Raw genomic sequence first — 21288 nt, 5'->3', positions numbered from 1 at the left:
GTCTATGATTTTTAAATGAAACAGATCATCTATCTTAAAAAGGATTAAAAAAAAAAAGAAAGAAGAAAACACTTTCTGTGGAATTGATATTTGCAGTTGCCTTTGGCCTTTGCCACTGGTCCCTTTTTAAGCAGCACAGATTTATCCCTGGATGGAGAAAAAAAGCAAAGTATGAATAAGTGTAACTAAGCACCTTTATATTTCGAGCCATGGAAGCTGTGAGCAGCATGAGAGAAAACGAAAGGGCAGAATGGGACCTTTGTAGTGCGATAAAATCCCTTCACTCAGAGACCATGTTCACAGTTGGAAGGGGATGTAACTTAAAAGACAATCTAATTAACTTGACAAAGTCTTTGTGGCCGCCTGAAATTCAGACCTGAATACACTTTTCTTTCTGGGGAGAGATCCTTCTCTGAGGGGGGTTTTTTGTTGGGTTTTTGTGTGTGTGTGTACATGCACCAGGATACGCATAAAAGTCCTCCTTGTTGATCGCATATCTGGAGCTAGCTGCCACCGTGATGATTAATGCATGTTCTCTTAATGGTTCTTAAACTTTTCCTACCAGTTTTTTTTTTCTGTTTCTATCTGATTGTAGTTTGTCATGCCTATTTAGCAGGAGGCTAGAGTTTATGAGCTTGCACAGTGAGCCCCAAAGTGCGGGATTTTTGAGCAGTCATGAAGCCACTACAAAATACATAAATATATGGTGTTTCTTAACAGCACTTACTCCGATGCACCAGCTGCAGGCAGCTAGTTCCCATCTGCATTTGGGAACGCCAAAGCCACGGTATCTCCGTGTTGCAAGAGCACCTGGTGTGTTATGCACGTATAGAAGAGGGTGGCTCAGGAGTCGGGGCTCTCCAGAGCTCCTCTGCTGAGAGTGGCGCTGGCTCCCCAGCCGCTCACGACTGTGCTGGTGGCGGGAGGCCGTGTCTGATGCTCTCCTTTCTAGCCCCTGGCACCAGGAGGAGACGCCTGGATCCCCCCTGCCCCGGGGAGCCGCACTAAGCGGTTAGCGGTGGGTGCCTCGGCCCCAAGGAGAAGTAGCCCTTTGCCCTTGCCCTGTGCTTATGAAACCTTGAGCACAAAAACCAGTTCACTGAAGACAGAAAGGCAGATAAGAGCTAACAAACCTTAGGTAAAATGTGTGTTCTAACTACTGACATATCCTAGTTTTTCCCGCCTTTCCCTGAGAAGCTGTATAATGCCATTAACCTTCTGCTTTGATCAGGAGAGAAGGGTCCCTCCTCCAGTGCCAAAGAAGCCATCGAAAGGTCAGGTGCCACTCATACGAGAACGCTCTCTGGAAAGCTCGCAGCGTCAAGAGGCCCGGAAACGGCTGATGGCTGCCAAGCGCGCTGCATCGGTCCGCCAGAACTCAGCTACCGAGAGCGCCGAAAGCATTGAGATATACATCCCCGAAGCCCAGACCAGGCTATGAAGGGATCCAACCAGGAGGACTCTCTCTGGCAAGACAAGCCTCATGTATAATCTGCCCCTCTAGGCTCCTGCTCAAGGTCACCACAAAGTATTTGTACCTCCTCCTCTCTCTCTCGCTCTCTGCCACCTCCTCTCCCCCTCCCCTCTCTCTATATGCAGCCGCCCCGATGCTCCCAGTGAACTCCACTGCCGTGGCGTAGTTGTCGGTCCTCCGAGAGATGTCCTCTAATCACCCTTGCTTTCTGAAGGTTCGCCCATGCCACCACGATGCTTTGTCACATGTACTGATGCTGCCACTTTGCCTCATGTAAACGAGTACGATCCGTCTTTATTTTTCCGTTTCTGTTTCAAACAAATAAACGCAGCGCTCAGACTTCCACACACCTGCCACCTGTACAGTAGATGCTCCGTTTCACTTACTCATGATCTTTAGTTGACCTAAAGCTAGTCTGTTACCCAGTGTACAGCAATATCAAACTGTAGGGGACTTTGAAAATATCAGTCATGCAGGGTGATCCTTTCGGACTCTGCCGTCTTCCTCACAAAAGATGAAAGGAACTAAGACTCGGATTCCCTTCTTTTTATTACTGTTTTTTTTTAAAGCAGATGGCGCACTTTAAACCTCCAAATCACACCTTCTCACCTGAATTTAAGGAGTCACATATGGGGAGGGGGCTGGGGTGGGCATAGGGAAGTGGGGGAGAAAATAAAACACAGCTCTGCAAGGTGAAAAAGTGGAAGTATATCCCGCAGGTGAGATGGCGAGGGATAGAAAAGTTCCTGTGGAAAGATACCTGCACACTCTGCTGCACAAACTGCCTCATTTTTATTTCATCAATCACTACTTAAACATTTCAATCAGCAGAAGATTGTAAATTCGATCTTCCAGGGAAATAATCTATTTTGAAAGGCAATAAAAGAGTGAAAAGGAAGGAGATAAGAAGCAATGACAGTTGAAGAGATAACATAAAAGAAGGATTTTCTTGTCCAAGTATTAAGAATTTTTAAAATTGTACTGTATTGTCAATTCCTCTTGTATTGTATTGTATGGATTATATTGGTTAAAAAAAAAAAAAAAGAAAAAAAGAAGTTTGGTTTTGTTGATGTCTTAATCTCGGTGGGACCATCCGCTCTCACACGTCCACGCAGCCACACACAGACACCTGTAGGCGAATTGCTGTACATGGAGCCTCTGATGCTTTCTTTCCCAGACCAGGCTTGCTTTGCTCTATCCACAGCCAGCTGTATGCTACAGTTCAGACTGCTTATCACCAAACAGTCCGTATCTAGCAGTAAATTTCTCACTCAGGCTCCTCTTAGCAGTATAAAATACCCATTTGAACAAGAACAATAAAGTATGTTTCACAAGTTATGGGATCAATATGAACTTAATTTTTTTCACAACAAGCCTTCCTCCCAATGGCTTCTGCCATTGTTTTGCAATCACGAAAAGTATGCATCCCAAGTAGCTCATTAATAGTGGGGGTAACTGGCAGACAATAGGGCTGGAGAGGAGCCTGAGAGGTCAGCCCCTGCATGTCTGTTTCCCCGTGTCACCCTGGCTGAGGCAGGAGCTTGTCCTCCAGCTCCTCTGGAGCAGTGCTGACCATGACGCTACCAGGGTCTCTTGTGCCAACATTAGGAAAGTTATGTCAGGCATGTTGCTGAAAGCAAGTTGTGTGCGTGCATGTGAGTGTGTGTGCGTGCATATGTGTGCCTAGCTGGCATGTGCTGCTGAAAGCAGAATTACTGTGATCTGGTTTGGATGACAGGGCTGGTCCAGGGCAGATGAACACTGTGTGGCCCCTGGTGTTGTGTGCAGCCCCATGGTGATGCTTTTTGGACCCCTCCACTGGTCCCTGTGAGCTTTTCGCCCCAGCTGCCAGGGCAGGGCTACATGGGAGAGGAAGGCAGGCTGCTTTCCATTCCTAATGGGAACAGGCAGAGGGACAAGCCCCCATGGAGGGGCACAGGGTGCCAGCGCTGTCTGTCTGTGCCCATAACTGTTAAACTTGTACAGATGATCTGACCCATGAAAAATCCCACTGCGCAGGGTGGTGTAATTCTGCAGCTTGCACTTAAAAAGCATTCAAAATCGTCATCAAAAACTTAAGGTCTTGCTAAAACTATCCATCAAGATCACGGCAGACAGCTTCTTTTCCTACGACATCATAGCCAGGTGCTAATTTAATTTTATTCAAGAAAATAAGAGAGGTAATAGGTTCTGGCACCAAGTATTTTCATGAGAGCATATTAAAACCACTAGAGAATTTGCTACCTCTCAAAGCCATTGATATCTGAGCTATGTCTTTATAAACAGGGCACAAATATTTACTGCTGTGGTTTACAAGATAAGGGCTAATAATTTAATATATAAATGACTTTTAACTAGAGTAATCAGAAATCCAGTGTAACCCTAGAGTGCTTTGTGTTACAGGAGCTTCAAACGGTTTGACCCTCTAGGTGTTTGAATAGCAGTGTATTTGCTAGTTTTGAAACACTGCGTTTAACTTTTAGCAGCAATGAAACATCACCGTGTTTGCAGTATGTAATAGTGCCAACTGCCACTTTTGAGCATATATAGTCATAGGAAGTATTAACTATTTGGAACTCATTTGTACTGAAATATTCAAAGCAGTATCCAGGTGAGAGTCCACATTCACAACTGTGTTGCAGACTTAACTTAGTTTTGTGAACGTTTTATGAAAGATGAGTTAAGACTTTGGTTGACAAGTGGCTGCAGAAATTTATACCCAGCAAGTTCCCACCTAAAAATGCAGAAAAGCAAAGACTATCTCGTCCTGTACATTACAAATTACTGTATTTGTATGTCATAGAATATTTTTCATATCTAATTTAGATGAATTTATTCTTAGCAGGATGCCTGTTAGTTCATTTGGCACTGGAGAGGTTATTATAATGTTTGCTTAGTTTTTTAGCAAAGTATTAACAGTAGAGCCAAGACCAGAAAGTATAAAATAGAATAATTCTGCCCCTAGAATGCCACTAGTTAACCACTTGACTCATTTACTGACTCTAATGCTAGTATATTTGCTCGATCATCTGTTTTAGTATAATTTGTAACTATTTGTTTTTAGTCTAACCTGCCCAGTGTATATTAAAAATGCCTATATTCTGTTTCACTTTGGGACTAAACTATTGCTCCTTTTTTTTTTTTCTTGGGGGAAATTTTAGAAAAGGTTGTTTTTGTCTCCTGCTTCAAAAGTTTAAAAAGAAAAAAAAAAAGTATTTATTATATTTTTTGCAGATGTTTCCATAAAATTCTCATAATCTTTTTGTAAAGAAAGATGAAGAAATGGATTAAAGATTTTTAATATTTGAAAAGGTAAATAGAAATAATTTATTTGTAATATATTTCAGTTTATTTATTGGTGTTCCCTTAATGCTTTTATGTGCACTATCACTTTAATTTAAACTGTATCTTTGTGAATTTATTGGGTTTTTTGTTTGTTTGGGGTTTTTTTAAGGAAAATGGTCAAATGCATATTTTAAGTAACTGGAATGTAAATCACTGACCTACCTGCATTCCCAAATGTGATTTTAAAAATGTTTTTGATTTGAAACAAAAGACACAAATGTGAAAGCCTTTAGAGAGAGAAGAGTGGTTTTATGGCTTAATGATTTGGGTTTCCATAGGATTATCTATCTGGTTTGTGTGTGGACAGAAAAATGTAAATAGATGAATGTTTCCCATAATGTAAAAAGAGCAAATTAATAAAATAATTAATGCACTGCTTGTAAGAGCTGTGGGTTTTCAATGCAAAATCGCTCTTCCAGGACTGCCAAGGTGTTACATTTGATGTGGTCAAGGATAAAAGCACGACAAGCAGAATGTTTCTCTCAAGCACTTACTGCTTAAGACCAATCCTGCAAAGCCTCATGTGCAGCGTCCCGCTGTGACCACTGGAAGTGCTCATCTGCACAGAGTTACTCACAGGTGTAAATATTGCCATGATCAAGGCCTTGAGCCTTAGAAAAATCTTCAAAGCCACTTCTGCACGGAGCCTGGCCAAACCCTGCTTAAGATGACAGGAGTTACACTGGTGATTTCAAAAGGAGCAGCAAGAAACCTCCGCCTGTTTCTTTTTCCCCTCACTGGTCCACTTCATCTCACGCTTCTCTCCAGTGATGGATGAAACATGGGGGGGCAAAGAGATCCCTGGCAGAGATGGCTTCCTTCACTTGGAATCCTGCTTCTAGACAGGGTTTTTCATAGTATGTGAAATAAAGACAGTCGCTAAATACCATAGAAATACAACCTGGGTGATGTTGCTCATGGCCATGTGAGCATTTAAACAAGTTCTGATTCAATCTGTAGAGCCTAATAGTTATATCAATAGCATGCCAATGCTGCACCACATACCGTCTGCCCATGCTTTAACCCCCAGCACAGGAAGATCAGAAGGACTTGCGCCAGGGATTTATATGCAGGGAAACTTCTGTTTAAAGGTTTATTTACCACCAAGAGGAAGGGATTTCTCCTCATCTGCTGGAATTTATGTTCTCATTGGTCACTGATAAACCGAGGCACCAGGGATAGGAAAAAAAAAAAAACCATTTTATTATTTAAAAACCTTTCTGACGTGGCTGGTATCTTTTCGTAATGAGAATGGAGCAGAGGGCATAAAATAACAGATACGTTTCAAGCTGTTCTTTGGCAGAAGAATGAAGAAATCCAAACCATGGCTCATAGTCCTGCCTTTCATGGATGCTTCAGGAAAACTTTATCCCTATTTATTGTCAGTGTTCCCTTCCAGATCAAATCATGAGCCTTCCCCACAAGTATAGCTTGTTGTCAATCTGTTGAGATTTGGCGTTGACTTTGAGTTGACATTTTTTATAGCAATTAATAATACAAATATTGGCTGCTCTGCTGCTGTTGGCATCTGTCACTGTAGTCTTAGGTTTATTCATGATTGGGAGTGCAGTCAGCACATGAAGTTCTCCTTTCCCATTATGTGTCAACCAATGGGGCTGGCTCAACCCCACCAGCCTGTGATGCACAGGATGGCTTCACCTGGGACCAGCACCCACACTTGGAACATACTCATCCCCCTTCCCTTTAGACTGATGCTATTCCAGTGACCTAAGAACACTTGCTCTCCTGCCATGGCAAGCTCATTCACAACCATCTTCCCTTTCCCATGCTTTTGTACACAGTGGGGAAGTTTTTACATCCTGTCTTCTGCGCTGCTGCTCAGCTGCTGTTGTGGCAGGAGAAGGTAGCTGCTATCACTTGATTCATCAGGACGCTTTTGCATGTCAGCCACAAAACATGATGTGACTGGCTTTTCCAGCCAGCGGTCAGGCTTTCCCACGCTTAGGTCCCATTGGCAGGTAGCACCCTTTTCAGTAGTGCAGGCGAATACAGCTCTGTGAGTCACACGCCCGATCTGCAGTGAGACAAAGGGATGAGGAAAGGAAAAGGGCTTCCTGGTAATTGTGTTTTTCATGGTTCTCTTCGCTGATCCGGTAATAACATAATCATAGAAATTAGAGACAGAAAAGCTCTGCTGGGGCATTGTGTTAACACTCTGCCAGTTCCAGATTGCGATCTACCGAGCTATGGTAGGTAAGTCATCACCTTCCCAATTGTGCTCCACCCAGGGGGAAAGAAAACACCAGATGAAAGGAGAAAATAAAGAGATATATTAAAAAACAAACTGAGCTGTGACATTGCCACCGCCTATTACGGGTGACTCCTGGTTCAGAGGCCTTCATCATAGCAACTCTGCACTGAACCATCTCTGTGGCGGCATGCAGGGTTTTTCCTCATTTTTAGCCAAGTGGAATGGAAGCAATTATGGATTTTGCCAGCTCCATTCAAAGAGGAGAACTACTAGAGCATTGCAGAGCCCCGAGAGAAGGCAATCGCTGCCCAGCCCCTGAGCTGCACTGACAACAACACTCTGCCATGTTTCAAAGCTATCAAAAGGTTTGGGGAAAGGGACAGGCCTTGCCTGGAGTTAAAGAAAAGCAGTAGAACAGAGCGTGGTGGATGTTTTATGGGTATGAAATGTCTTACTAAGGTAAGATAAGTCACTTGTGTGAACAAACATGCTGAAACAATTGTCATAGTTTGCAGATGGTACCAGGACTAGGGATCCAAGATGTTGAATGGCAAAAGTAACCCCTTCTGATGTAACTAACCTATTTCCCCAGTAGGAATGCCCAGCCTACCACTTGTCCCTGGCTCTTAAGTAGAGAATTATCAAAGTCATGTCCTTAAACTAGTATGGCTTATTTTTCCCTATTGTACTGGCTATCGGTGCTCAGAATTGCAATCTGGAATCACTTTGTAAGCATACGCTCAAGACTGGATTGCTGCAGTCCTTGAACCAGAACTGTGATTGCCCCTGCTTTTGCTGTGCACGCTCCACAAAGTATGTAGCACTGAAATGTTAATGCATTGCATGAGTTGGGCTATGTTATTTGTCATCTTACAGCACGTTTTTTCTGGTTTTTTTTAATAAGTGGTTGTAATAATAACTCACTGCTCACCAGTTGCTTTGTCAGTCTTGGGAAGAAGTCTTTCCTACCGCCTGAAAAAAAAATTACTGAAACTTCTTCAATTTCTAGATAGTTCTGGCAAATCATGGCTAGCTTAGGTATAAAGGGAAGGAAATGGAGATAACTGATGCACTTAAATATGTGTCATTCCTCATGTCTCCACTCAATAATTGACAACAAAAGGGAAAAAAGTTGGTATCAGTCAGGCAGTTCACAGGTCATGTACCACAACTGAAATGCATTTTACCATGCTGTGGTACCAGGCCAAAACTGAGAGCATGGGCCTTGGTACCAAGAGCCAAATCAGGGAGTGCCATGAGCAGCCCTAGGGAAGGAGAAAAGCAGGAGGAAGGAGAGAGACTTGGCAGAAGAGCCTGGATACCACCAAGTTAATCCGTGACCAAAGCGTTTGCTGTCCCAATCTGCAGCAACAGCTGAAGGGGAAAATTCCTTCCCATCTTGGAGTGATGTTTCATTAAATATCCAACATCCCTTCCCAGTGTATCAGTGCCACCACAACCACAATTTCCACCGTGCTATTTGCAAGCCCCAGATGTGGCAGGGCAGAATCATGCTCTCAAGGAGCCCCTGGGTGGCCACATGAGGGCAGGGGAGATGCAAGTCCCTGAGCAATTTTGGGGCTTCCACGGGGCAGGGCTGTCACAGGCTACAGAAATGATGCCAGCTCTGGGAGAACATGGCATGGACTTGACACAAATAACATGACCCAAAAGTAATCCAGGTCAGTTCACGGCTGTTACTTCAATGAAGTAAGCTTTCATGAGTTTGAAAGAGTGAGTCTTGTTTTCATCTCACTAGCAACTGTTTTAATCTAGCATAAACACCAGTGTTGGATTTTTAGTGAGGTTACACACTTGTATCTGCAGTGTTGGGACAGAAAGGAGGCTTCACCCCAGGCTAATTGCCAGCTGTGATGTTTAGTGGAGGCATAAAGACAAACCATTAGCATCTTCAATAGAAACATGCCCATTTGCCAGTCTCTGAGTGAACCCAGAAGAGCTATGCCTGAAACACCTGAATTTTGACCCATGATGCTGTGAAGGAAGATCCTATGGCCTTGCTCAATGCCCTGTGTTACCGCATAGTAAATCCTTCTGTGATTTTAAACCACTTAAAATACGGTGACTTACATCAGTGAAGATGTATGACTACATATAACATCTTTGATAAACAGATACCGTGTATCAATCTGAGAGACTCTATGAAGTACTCTTTTGTATTACTAACCTAACTGGCAACCAGAGGTTTCCTTTTGTTTACATCTTTCCTGGCAATAGCATCATGACAACTGTAGCCTGTCTGCAAGAATGTGCATGGACCTGGGAACCCAGCCATATGTTAGCAAACCGTGGTGTTCTCCACACATTTCTTGTCTTTTGCTTAATAGCCCTGTGCTTGTACACAAAAGGGGAAAAAAGCTACTTGTGTGTAGTACTGCATTCATTGCGATGATTCATATTGATCAGCTTCTCCCAGGCAATGCTGAGATCTCAGGTAGGAAGCAGACAACCCTCCATAGCTGTCCTCTTTAAGCTGAAAAATTTCTTCATAGAAGGTGAGGAATAAAATCAGGAAACGAAGCCAAAACAAAGAAAACCTGTTGAAGCATGCAGAGTTTGTCACTGAAGTGTAATCCAGGCAGGTTTTGTTTGTCGACAGTTGCATGAGCAAATATAACGACATTCTGAAATGATTTTTGACTGGAAGTGTTTTCATGTCAACTAGCGCGTGTGAACTTAACACTAAAGGCACAAGGCCTTCCCAAGTGTCAACTGAGTGCGATGCGAGCACTGTCACAGTATCCCTGCCACATGCGTTAGCTGTAGCTGCCACTGCCAGGGTTTGTCTGCTGAGACGCTGCTGTCTGGGAACCTTTCCTTGTGGCATGTCACTCACACGGTAAGAGGACATTGTGCTATAGGAGCCAAATGTTTTCTGCTTTACCTTGCACTGATGCCAAGTCAGAAATCCCACCCGAGGAGGGTGAATGAATCTCCTTAAACACCAATAATTACACTGAAACACCAATAATTACACCCACCTGGGACAGAGGTTAAGCTTTCAACTCATCTGGTCTTTGTTCAATTATTTACACCTTCGAGCTCTCTCTCTCTGATTTTTCAATAGACAATATGAAACTGCTCTCACACCTCAGGAGCCAGTGTATTATATTCGCCCTGGGCTTTCAGCATTATAACTGGGAGCTGAAGCTGGATCCATTTTTTTATTCCTCTCCCAAAAGGTCAAGGAAACATGAAACTGCAAAAGCCTAATTCTTCTCTGTGTCACATTTGTGTAAGCCCAGAGGGAAACATGGCAATGGTATTTTTAATGCTTCTCCCTCCCCACCACACACACACCTTTTCAATCCACAGTCCTTGGCACATCTGGTGACAGCTCACACAGTAACACACTCACTCTCACATCGCCCCTTCTAAGAAGTGGTTTCTGATTTATATTGGCAGCACCAGAAAGGGTCCCAGCCACTGCAACACGTGTGATAAGCAGGGGGAAGAGTGGGAGGCCATATTGCAACACTTGGCCTCATCATGGGTTTTGTGGTTCTGCTGTTTAATGGTCACAACCCACTGGACTGGGCGCACACATGCACAATTATTGTTAGATTGTATATATTGTAAGAAGGGTTTCAGTGTGATTTAATAGTCCTATTAGCATGACTCTTAACACTCCCTCTAGAGAATCTGCGCTGGGCTGGGCTGAACATTGTGCAAATATTGATGGTTTGTCTTGCAGTGTTTACAGTTCGAGAAGGAGCCTGCACCAGAGCTCTCTCCTACGATTTTGCTATTTGTCTTTGGAAATGAATTGTGTGATTTAGAGCATCATAAATGAGCATGTCCTTTCTCTTGCCACTACTAGGAGAGCAATTACTTTACAAAGAGAGCTGTGAAGGAAAAGTCCCAGATCTAAAGATTTTATCATCCTCACCAAGATATAAACCCCAAATCCAGTACTTTTTTTTGCAGCTGCAATATACTACAATAAAATATAATCTCATGGTTCCCAACTCTTGCCAGGTAATGATTCAGCATCAGCAGGGCAAGGCATTGTTTTGCTGCTCCTGAAGTGGGACATGTTGTCAGGTAAACTTAATGGAAAAGGCTGTTCCCAAAGCCACCACACTGATAAGACAGGGATATGCGGTAGCGGTTGTGGAGAAACCCACAGCAGGAATCAGGTAAGTTAACGTTACACGTGTATATAGTATGAGCAGATGCTATAGGAATGGCTTCTGGCCTGACACCAAGTGTGCAAGGTGGCTGCAAGCACCTTGCTGAAGGTGCTGGTGTTTGGAAAGGAAATGGCAGTTTCCACACTGCCTGATTCAGCACCAGCACACAGCTTGGCTGCACCTATTCTTCATGTCAGGATAAAACCTATGCAAGGGAGTCAGAAGCTGCACTGCCCCTCAGAGTACAGCTGGGCACCACCACCACCCACCATCCATCATAACTCCTTCAGAGTTCAAAGGCAAAGTTGCAAAAGACTTGTCATTTCTCAGAGAGCTCTGAGGATTTACGTGCTGTCACCTACCTGTGCACTGGGAGGTGTTTACCAGTCTCCTGTGTCAGCTGAGCTCATAGAGCAGTAATGTGATTACAACACTTGTGTGATCAGAAATGCTTTCTGGTTTCTCATGTCTCCTCACCTGATCTCCAGGACAGCTCATCAGTTAGAAAAAAAAAGTGTTAGAAAAAAAAAGCCAACATCAAAACACCACCCAGGTCCAAATCATCTGAGGTGTGGGCCCTGAAGCATCTCTGTCGTTCCCCTTTTTCCTTGCCACTGCAGCCTGCCATTTCTTAGAATCATAGAATGGTTTGGGTTGGAAAGGACCTTAGAGATTATTTCGTTCCAACTCCCCACCTTCCTCTAGACCAGGTTGCTCAAAGCACCGTCCAACTTGGCCTTGAACATCGCCAGGGATGGTATTTGTTCTTCCAATACCCTTACCTCAGCTGAGGTCAGAGGAAAGCTTAGAGTCAGGGGTTTCACCCCCACGCAGGTTATACATGCAAACATGGGAATGCATGTGGAAGGATGGCCTCACACCACCACCACCACATTGCTTGCCAGAGAACTTCAACAAGAGCCAGAAACTGAAATTTAAGCTCTCGACCTCTCCTTCTTCCCCACATGGGGAAGCTCATACCTTTTTATTGCTGCCCCACTGCCCTACACACAAAGCCTCAGGGCCACCGCCCCACTTCTGTCCGCGCTGTGCAAACACTGCTGCACCCTTTCTCTGCACAGACTAGTAATAGTGCAGTCCTCATTCTCCGCTCCCAGGGCCGATGGCATGGGCACCAAGCGGCAACTACAGACGGTGTCCCAAGGTCTGGTTAATGTTTCAGCACTTGCCCATCACAGTTTGCACTTTGAGCTGTATACAGCACATTATTGGCAATCCTGGAGTTTATAGGTTTGATTCAACCGACCAGTTGGGTGCCTTCTCTTTTTTAAGAGATTTCTGACACTAGAAATCACATCATGTCAAAGTGCCTGCTCTCCATCCACACTGATGAAAAAGCAGAAAGCATTCTGACATCAGTGCAGCCTTGATTTGCAGAGATTCTGGAGGCTTCTGCATGTGAGAAAAGGCTGCAACATCACTAGACGGCCTGTGAACAGCCGACAGGGCAAAGTTCTTGTTTCCTTTGTAGTGAAAAAGTTCAGGGCCGGATTTTGATTATCACAAGGAGTAGTAAAGTACATAGAGCAGAGATCACACATTGGGTAAGAATTATCACCGAGGTGAAAAAACCAAACAGAAACAGCAAAACAAACTCATGCCCAGCTGAGGCAGCACTGCCCCACATTCTGGTGTGTGCAGCCCTGCACCTGCATGGCACAAACGGCTTACAAAAAATGCCACTATGTGCCCTGGACACAGCACAGCCTCCCCTGGCATGGCATGGCACTGCAGCATGGCTGCCAGGGGAGTCCTGCCAGGGCAGCTGAGCAATGGAGGGCTCATCCTGCCCTTTTGACACCTTTCTTCAACATGCAAATTGAAATAAATCAGGTGAAGTACCAAAGTCCAGTGTCATGTCACTTGGCTTATATAGCAAAAAAAAAAAAAAAAAGAGGAAAAAAAGAAGAATAGAGACAGGATGAAGGGATCAAAGGATCTCTATTCTGTATTTTTAGCAGGATCTGCTACCCTAAGCCAGGGTTAGGATGTAAAGCACATCTTTCGAATGAGGTGATGGATAGTCTGACCCTGCACCCATCCCGCCACTTTATAAGGGTTTGAGTATTCTTCCACAAGTCTGAGAAAAATTCACATTTTACACAAAACTGAAGTCCTGCCTGCTTGCTCCCCAGCTGCGGGCTGTGCCCCCGCTGTGCTGTTGCTGTCCTGCCTTGGTTGGGCTCTGGTACATTCCTGGTTCCCCTCAAAGTTCCCAAAGAAATCGTTTTGTCTTGTAACATTGGATTCACCCACTCTCATGTAAATATTCCCCACCGACAAAGGTTACGGGGATTTAGACGTGAAACACGAACACTGCAGTCACTGCGGCTGTCTGGAAAAAAAACACAGCTGAAGGACCACGTTTGTAGACTCTGTTTGTAAATGCCACCAGCATACACGGCAAAGAGCTCTGACAAACCTCACCGCTCCAGGCTTGCACAACTGGGCGGTGACCAGTGAGAGGTAGAAGCCGTGGGAACTGGCAGCAGGGTGACATAGGAGAGCATCGGGACTGCCAAAATATTCAGCTGCAATCCAGAAACTGAGTTGCAGCAAGAGCCATCTTCTCTCCCCCCCTCCAGTCCTGCAGAACATTCCCTCTACTAGAAATTTGCATAAGCCTGTGTCCGTTTCCTGCAGTCCCAGAGCAACAGATATGAGTTGCGGTTCAGTAATTTACGGGATCAAAGGCATTTATGATCCTGTCGCTGGTGCAGTTACGTTTTTACACGTGGGCTTTTTAGATAGCATTTCTTAAAGATCAAACTCTGGTGCATCCCAGGGAAGTAAATTCAGGCAGACCACACAGCTGAGGAGTGGGAAGGATTATTCACTTTTTCTTATGCATAACGGAAAGATTTATAGGGGGTTTGTCAAAACTCATAGCTCCCATCCGTACCCAGCCACCGCCGACCGGCCGCAGTTTAAACTCCCCAAAGTGGGTCTCCCGGGCTGCCTTGCGGCAGGGGATTTCCCAAGGCAGGCAGTGCGTCCCGTGGGGAGGGAGGCTCAGCCAGCTCTTCCTTCCATGGTAGACAGCGCCGAGGGCCGGGCTGCAGCTTTCACAGGCGCCGCATGCCATTTCCCCGCTCACCGTCCAGGCCCCTGGCAGCTGGAGCGGAAGCGGCACGTAATGAGACTCAGGCGGAGGGAGCAGCTCCAGCTCCAGCTCCGCAATGGCAGCTCCTCGCACGCTCTGCCAAGGCAGCCCGCAGGCGCTGGGGAAGGCGTCCGGAGCTGCCCGTTTTAGCCCAGACCCTCCAGCAAACGCGGAAGAGGGCTGGAGTAAGACAAGGATTAAAGGCAGATCTCCAGTGAAACAAGGTATCTCCAGGAAATAGATACCAGGGAAATAGAGGATCTGAAGTCAAACGGCCCCTGAGCACAACAGGCATCAGGGAGCAGCAGGGTCATGCCACCGATGAGTCACTTCTCCAGACAGGAAAAGCCTGGCTGATACGGGCATGAGCTGGTCCACGCTCCGCTCCTTGGCTCCTCCCACCCCGTGGAAGAAAAGCTGAGCTGCTGTATCACTGCATTTGAAAGGAAAGGAAATTGCTCACACTGGAAATACCTGTTGTTTAGCAGTGTAAAGGGGGGGGGGGGGGGAGGAATGATGCCACCCTCCAAACCTCTGTGTGGCTTACATAAATTCAAATTGCCGCATCAGAAGAAGCTCAGAGAGCAGTCCTGGCGGTTGGAATGCTCCCCAGCCAGGCTCCACATGCTGCCCACCCTGAAACCACCAGCGCCCTTCTGACCCTAGGGACCCGCACTGCTTCCATGGCTCCCACAGTCACACCCAGAAGGAGTGAAGGTGCTGCATGACTCAGTGGGAACTTGTCCACCACAAGACCTGTATGCCCTCATTCCCACCATCTCTTCCTAGGGTCCAAAGAGATGGATGCCACTCTCTAGAAGCTGACTGGAACATTCCCTCTGCTTCGAGTGTTACGGACATAGTAGGTGGTGGGAAATGAGACCAGATGTCTCTGAAAGACCCAGAGCACATCTTTTGTTTTACAGATCAGGCAATGAAGGCAGCTTTCTGCGTTTAAGCAGCCTCCAGAAACTTGGGAACAGCTGCCAGGGCAGCTGATACGGTTACAAGTCCCAGCAGGCAAGGAGATGAATTTGGCTGAAGCTGCCTCTAGCCAGGAGGGAAGGAGCAGGGGGTCAAGAAGGCCTGGTTTGGTAGAGGAAGGGAGGTGGAGGGACTGGAAGCTTTACAACAGACAGTATGCACTTTGCAGATGTAACACTCTGCACTAAAAGGAGATATTTACAGGAGTTTTTTCTAGGTATCACCAGCTAAGGAAGACTTTTGAGGAAGCCCTTGGAGAAAGTTGGCAGCACATCACTGGAAATACCTTGGCTGAATGCAAGCCAGCAGAATTTAACATGAAGAATGAGTTACAGCAGCAACTGCCTAAGTAGCACTTCATACAATAACCTGAACTAACCTTTTAGTTGAGGTTGGCAAAGGAATGTCTGCTTCACACCTCACCTAGTGGGACATCCACCTCGGGAAGAAGGCTTGTGGCAGCAGTCAGGACTGTGTGCTGAAACCAGAAACACCGTTGACTCCAACCTAAAAACATTCCGTCTGTTTCTGAAAATGTCCAGTGGATTTTAATGCTAATTGCTTCTCTCTTTGGCTTACCCCAGTCACAGCACAGAAAGCAGAAGTTACAAGAAAGCAAAGCTATCTACACAGGGAAGATGTGCTTTCTCTCATGAAGAGAAGTTGTTCTCATGAGAGCAAGATTTGCTGTTGTGGTTGGGATAGCAGGGTAGCAAGGATCGGATAACTTACAAAACAGTATGAAACTAGTCAAAATAACTTCTAGTTAAATGAAATATGCATGATATTATGTAAGCACTCTCAAGTCAAACAGGGAGAGAGATGAGAGTTCAAACAAGGATTGAGACTAGAAGTACAAAAGAAAACAACATAACACATTTGACACAAGGTCGGGCAATCAGAACATTGCAGGCTAGAAAAGGAAGTGAAATTACAGGCTCTGGCTAAACAGCTGAAGACTTACTCAGGAAAATTACAGAACTATTGTGATCCTTACCATCAGTTATGTGTTTGCTATCCAGAACAATTTCCAAGACAGGCTACACTAATTCATAAAAGCAAGCTGAAGGACATCACATTCTTCCCAAAATTGGTCAAGAGATTTTGTGGGTTTTTTTAATATAAATACCAGGAGCCATATAAGGACACCATACCAGGTGTCCTTACTAGGAGATCATAGAATCATAGAATGGTTAGTTAGAAGGGATCTTAAAGCTCATCTAGTTCCAATACCCCTGCCACTGGCCAGGACACCTTCCACTAGACCAGATTGCTCAAAGCCCGGTCCAACCTGCCCCTGAACACTGCCAGGGATGGGGCCGTGTCCTGGTAAAATCTATAGGCTGGTGGCAAATCATGATCAAGATTGTCTTCTGAATCAACAGCTTCTAAAGGAGACATCAAAAGGCCAAAAGGCCCCAGCCAAGCACTAAAATCTGTTCACCAATTAACAGAAAACAATTTTGCTCCCACAAAAAGAGCTAGGACACTAGAGGCAAAGTTGAGATAGGAAAGAATACTTGTTTCATGATGAAAATAGGACACATCAGTTAAAGAGTCCAAATGGTTTATCCCCAGTCTAAGCCACCCTGGCCCTAAGTGTTTGTAGGGGAAAAAGCAGCAACATGCTTTAAGTGTATGACACATTGTTTCCCAAAGAGCTATTAGACTGTAGGAACTTCAGAGGCAGGACCAAACATTTTCTGTATTCCGTATTGAAAACTGTACTGGTAAAATTACAGGCCTTGCAGTTCGGGATTATTTCTTTACTACTGATAAAAATGAATATTCTCAAAAAGAAACAGAGCCCTGCCAACCTGTGAAACATCACTGATGGAGGAACTCCAGGAACACTTGCCAGGATAGTATTTCCCCAGCAGTGGTGCAGAGAGGGAAAGACTCAGAGAAGCCATGCAAATATAGATACCTGCTGCAAAAACACAGCACTGAGATTGACCTGCTCTCGCTGGAGTCAGGTCAGTCCTATTCATCAGCAGCTGAATGATGTGATGAAAGGCTCACTACAGAAACCATGTGCAGGATTTATATATGCCCATACAAGGGTTCTTTACCCTGAGAGGGTTACGTTGTTACACACCTACAGACAAGGCTCATTGCCCAGGGCAGGCACTGGCTCAGCTGCAATTAGAGAAAGAGGCCACAGCCCTGGTCTGTGGTTGCAGAGAAGCCGTCCAAGAATAAACAGGGTTAGATAGTTGTCAGCTGCACTCATTCGACACACAAGTTGCCACCAGTCCCCCGAGGCTATGTCACTAATTCAAAGCACTGCTACCTATGTACATGTTTACAGGTTTATTACACGTTGATGTAAGCACCTGAAAGATCAACACTTTGTCAATAGAAATGTATTAAATTTGGCAGGAACCCTGCTCTGCAGTAGAACTGGGATTAGCTTGGAGGCAGATGTGACTTATTCATGTCTGCATCAGCTTCAGGAACTGTGATTCATATTACACAGCAAGGCAGCACTGCAGTGCTATAAAGGGCTGTGAGGTTTATCTGTTGTTGGAAGCTACCCTGGTCTGCTAGCAAGACTTGTGATACTTGCCAGTTTTAGTCCCAGACCTGATGCCTCAGAGCTGAAGGTGCTAGAAAGCTTTAGAAGGAAAAGGGAGTTTTTTTAAGGCAGCTAAAGCCAGTTTCAGTGAAAAAGGTGAGCAAAATGGCTAAATGCCATGGATTTGAGCTGTAAGCAGAAATGAATGCAAAATTTAGAGGTAGAAAATAGTCTGAGTTTTGACTTTATAGTCTAGCTAGTATCACTTTGTGTTATTTTCTGTGTGTACAGAAATCCAGGCACTCACTTTTACGATACGGGCCAGAATAGACACTGAACTGCATACAACACACGTGGATGCAATTATTATGTCTGGAACAGCAGCAGCTTTAAGTGACGTTCTGCTAGAGAGAGTAGCTAATCTAATCTCTTTTCCTTCAGTCTTAACACTGGAACTCATGGCAGAAGAGCACGCTGAACCAGTGAAACAGGATAGAGATGTAACAACTCCAGCAGTTGGTGAACAAGAGACTTAAAACAAGTAATGTCCTGAAAAGTGAACAGGAGCTGTATTCATGCCAGTAATCCCTATCTGGCAGAAGCCAGGAGGGAAGCTGACAACTGCAAGATGCCAAAAAGAAAAAAAAAAAAAGAAAACCCAGATCAGCTTTAAGAGAACTATGAAGCACTCCAGGAATATGTTCTAAGCATTAACAAGAAAACTGCATGACCGCTGTGACAAAAATGACGAATGAAAATGGACTTTGACAGGCAGCACACAGTTAACTGCAAATGGCCCAAATACCACAGGTATAAATGTGGCACTTAACAGGGTCATGGTGCACCTGGGCTTCCAGCTGCACAGCACCTTCTTCTGGCTGGGCTTCCCTCCTCTCCAAGGGGAATACCGTGGGCATTCACCACCACCACCCACACTCTCTCTCCCTGGTTTCTGCTCACTTTCTCCTGCTGCCCGTTTTCCAGTAAGGTTATTACCTGGGCTCCTCCCCAGGTAGCAGCATCCCTCTGGCCACAGAACCGGCATTGCCTGGGAGCGTACAGGACTGTACTGCCCTCCTCCTGAAAAGAGTTATCCCAGCTTCGTGCGCTGTGGGTGTCCCTTCCCTCCCCCATAGCACATGAGGCCAGCTGTTACAGCTTCAATGGTTTTATAGACGTGTACGCTGACCTCATGGCAGAAGCTGGGAGACATGTGGGATACCACAACCAACCCCCCCAAACAGGCAGAGACACCCCCCCCCCCATGCACACAGGCGGCGACGCCAGTCCCAAGGTTCCCTCTCTGTTGTAATTCTTTTTGCTCTGTGCAGAGATTTATCACATGCAGCTGCCACAACTTGTTTACAAGACACAAAAGCCATGAAAACAAGTCTGCATGTGAGCCGTTTTCCCTGCATAGATTTGTCATACTTCTTAGTTCACTTACACCCTGTCTGGCCACGTGGTCTTCAGTAACGCACGGCAATGCCTTCCCTTCATCTTCAGAGTCAGCCTAAGAGTGTATTTTCAGTCAGAGGTTAGGTTTTGACACAGCTGCCTTGCAATTAGGTTTATCATTGCTGCAAGAACAGAAAAGCTGCCCATTTTGTCTCATCGTTTCTTTCTACTGCCTTTTTTTTTTCCCTATTCCATGGTAAACCAAGTTTCCAGAAATAAACTTTTCCTTTGCCCTACCAGGGATGAGTGACCAGCCCATGAAACCTCTGGCTTGTTACTACGACTCCTGCTCAATTCTGGATCCTAGCTCCACCTCATGCACTACATCTACCTGCCTTTGATAATTTTATCTGGATTTACTGCAAGTTTCTGCTCTGAAAGAGTAGGTTCAGGCAAACTTCAATAACCTGCACTGAAACTATCAGTGCTACATTACAGGAAAGCAGAAACTCCCCTTTGGTACTACTTTAGTGGGTACTCATATGAGTAATTGTCTTCCTCCAAGTTAAGTAACACCTCAGGGTGAGGAAAAGCTTTTACACGGTGTGCCAGGTGCTACTCAGCCAAAGTGGTTTGGCTTGTGACTACAGCTGAACTTCTAGGTGTAACCTTGACACAAATAATAATGAAAAGACCTCAAGCAAAACTGGTCACAAGTGAAGTCCCCAGGGTAAGTCAGTCAGCAAAATGGAAATGCAGTGCTCATCACACAGCCAGGACTTCGGTGGTGTTACACTAATGCCATTTTGTATGGCTTACTGGTAAATGAAAACAGCACAGAGACCACAGGCTTTTACTTTCAATGACAACTGTTAACCTGAATAGCAACAGTTTTCTTAGTCATCCTATTTTCATTTTCAGTACTGCAGCTGCTCTAATGGAATTACAGAAACGCTCAGCTCAGCCAGCAGAGCTCAAGTTTGGGGTTTTAAACTTGTTGACATTTTTTAAGGGCAGAGAAATGAAGATCTCTGAGAACGCTCTTTAGCGATCCAAGTCCCCCACTTTATGTCACAGTACAGCAGCAACCTGCTTTGGAAAAAAAAAAAAGGTGGGGGGAGGGAAGGAGAAAAAAGTCAAAGCACTTAAACAATGCGTGTATTTGCATGAGGTTGTTTTTCCTTGTTAGCGCTTGAGGCATGGGTGTAAGGAGTGTTGCCATAAAGTTCCTTCCTGCATGTGGAAAAGGAAGCATCTTCCAAATCTTCACCAAAGATGACACTCTTCGTTGGGTGCCTAACACTCTTTGAGAGCAACCATCTATGCCACAAAGGATGTCTACTGAGCAATTTTTCCCTCAACCTCATGATTTTCACAAAAGTGTACTCCCATTTTATTATAAAATTAGCCACTAAAAACAAGCCACCACCACCAAAAAACTAAAAACCCCATACATAGGCATGCCAAGAAAAATAGACTAGACATACAAAGTACAGTGTGTCTAGAGACAAGACACAAGGCTCTTTCTAGATTCACATGCTATCTTTGAAGACAAAAGCGTACAGCCACCTCTGGCTATGTTAAAAAATTGTTTTTTCTAGCTTTACTTCAATAGAAAGTACATATATAAAGAAAAAAATCTATATTCACGTCATGGTTTAAGCCCAGCTGGCAACACAGAACCACACAGCTGGTACTGAACCAGCTGAACCCAGGACAATTCATACAGTAGATTAGGATGACTCTGTGTTACTGAAGCTGACAGAGATAATAAGTAAACCAGTGTTTACTATTTGCCTTCATTTTTTCAAATATAAACATTGATTTGAAACTTCAAGAAAGGCAGAAGTTCAGTAGAATTCCAGAGTACTCCAGAGAACAAATAATCTTTCCAGACACTACAAAAAGATAAAAGGCCACAGCAAAATGAAATGCATATGCATTGCAGCCTTCTACTCATAATGATATCCTTACACTCATCAGCTCCCCTGCTCCACAAAGCCCTCTCCCAGCCTCCCAGACAACTGGTTTGTTTTTAAGGATTAGCCAGAACTGATTTTTTCCCCTTGAAGTCTCTTA

General features: G+C 44.8%; 1 protein-coding gene across 6 annotated transcripts in view; it reads left to right on the top strand.

Annotated features, from left to right (window-relative positions):
- Nucleotides 1-5202, top strand: part of DLGAP1 (DLG associated protein 1) — a 407231-nt gene extending 402029 nt beyond the window's left edge. For all 6 annotated transcript variants that reach the window (XM_061448756.1, XM_061448758.1, XM_061448757.1 and 3 more), the window contains one exon: nt 1232-5202. In XM_061448756.1, coding sequence (XP_061304740.1) covers nt 1232-1441 — 210 coding nt within the window. In that variant the 3' untranslated portion in view covers nt 1442-5202. The remainder of the gene's footprint in view (nt 1-1231) is intronic.
- Nucleotides 5203-21288: the final 16086 nt, after the last annotated feature.

Source organism: Pezoporus flaviventris, unplaced genomic scaffold, assembly GCF_033815535.1.
Source record: "Pezoporus flaviventris isolate CSIRO_AGI_PZ_B2104156 unplaced genomic scaffold, CSIRO_AGI_Pfla_v1 ptg000007l, whole genome shotgun sequence".
In the NCBI taxonomy this organism is placed as follows: domain Eukaryota; kingdom Metazoa; phylum Chordata; class Aves; order Psittaciformes; family Psittacidae; genus Pezoporus; species Pezoporus flaviventris.
The sequence above is the reverse complement of the archived record's forward strand: the minus strand, read 5'-3'. Positions and strand labels throughout refer to the sequence as shown.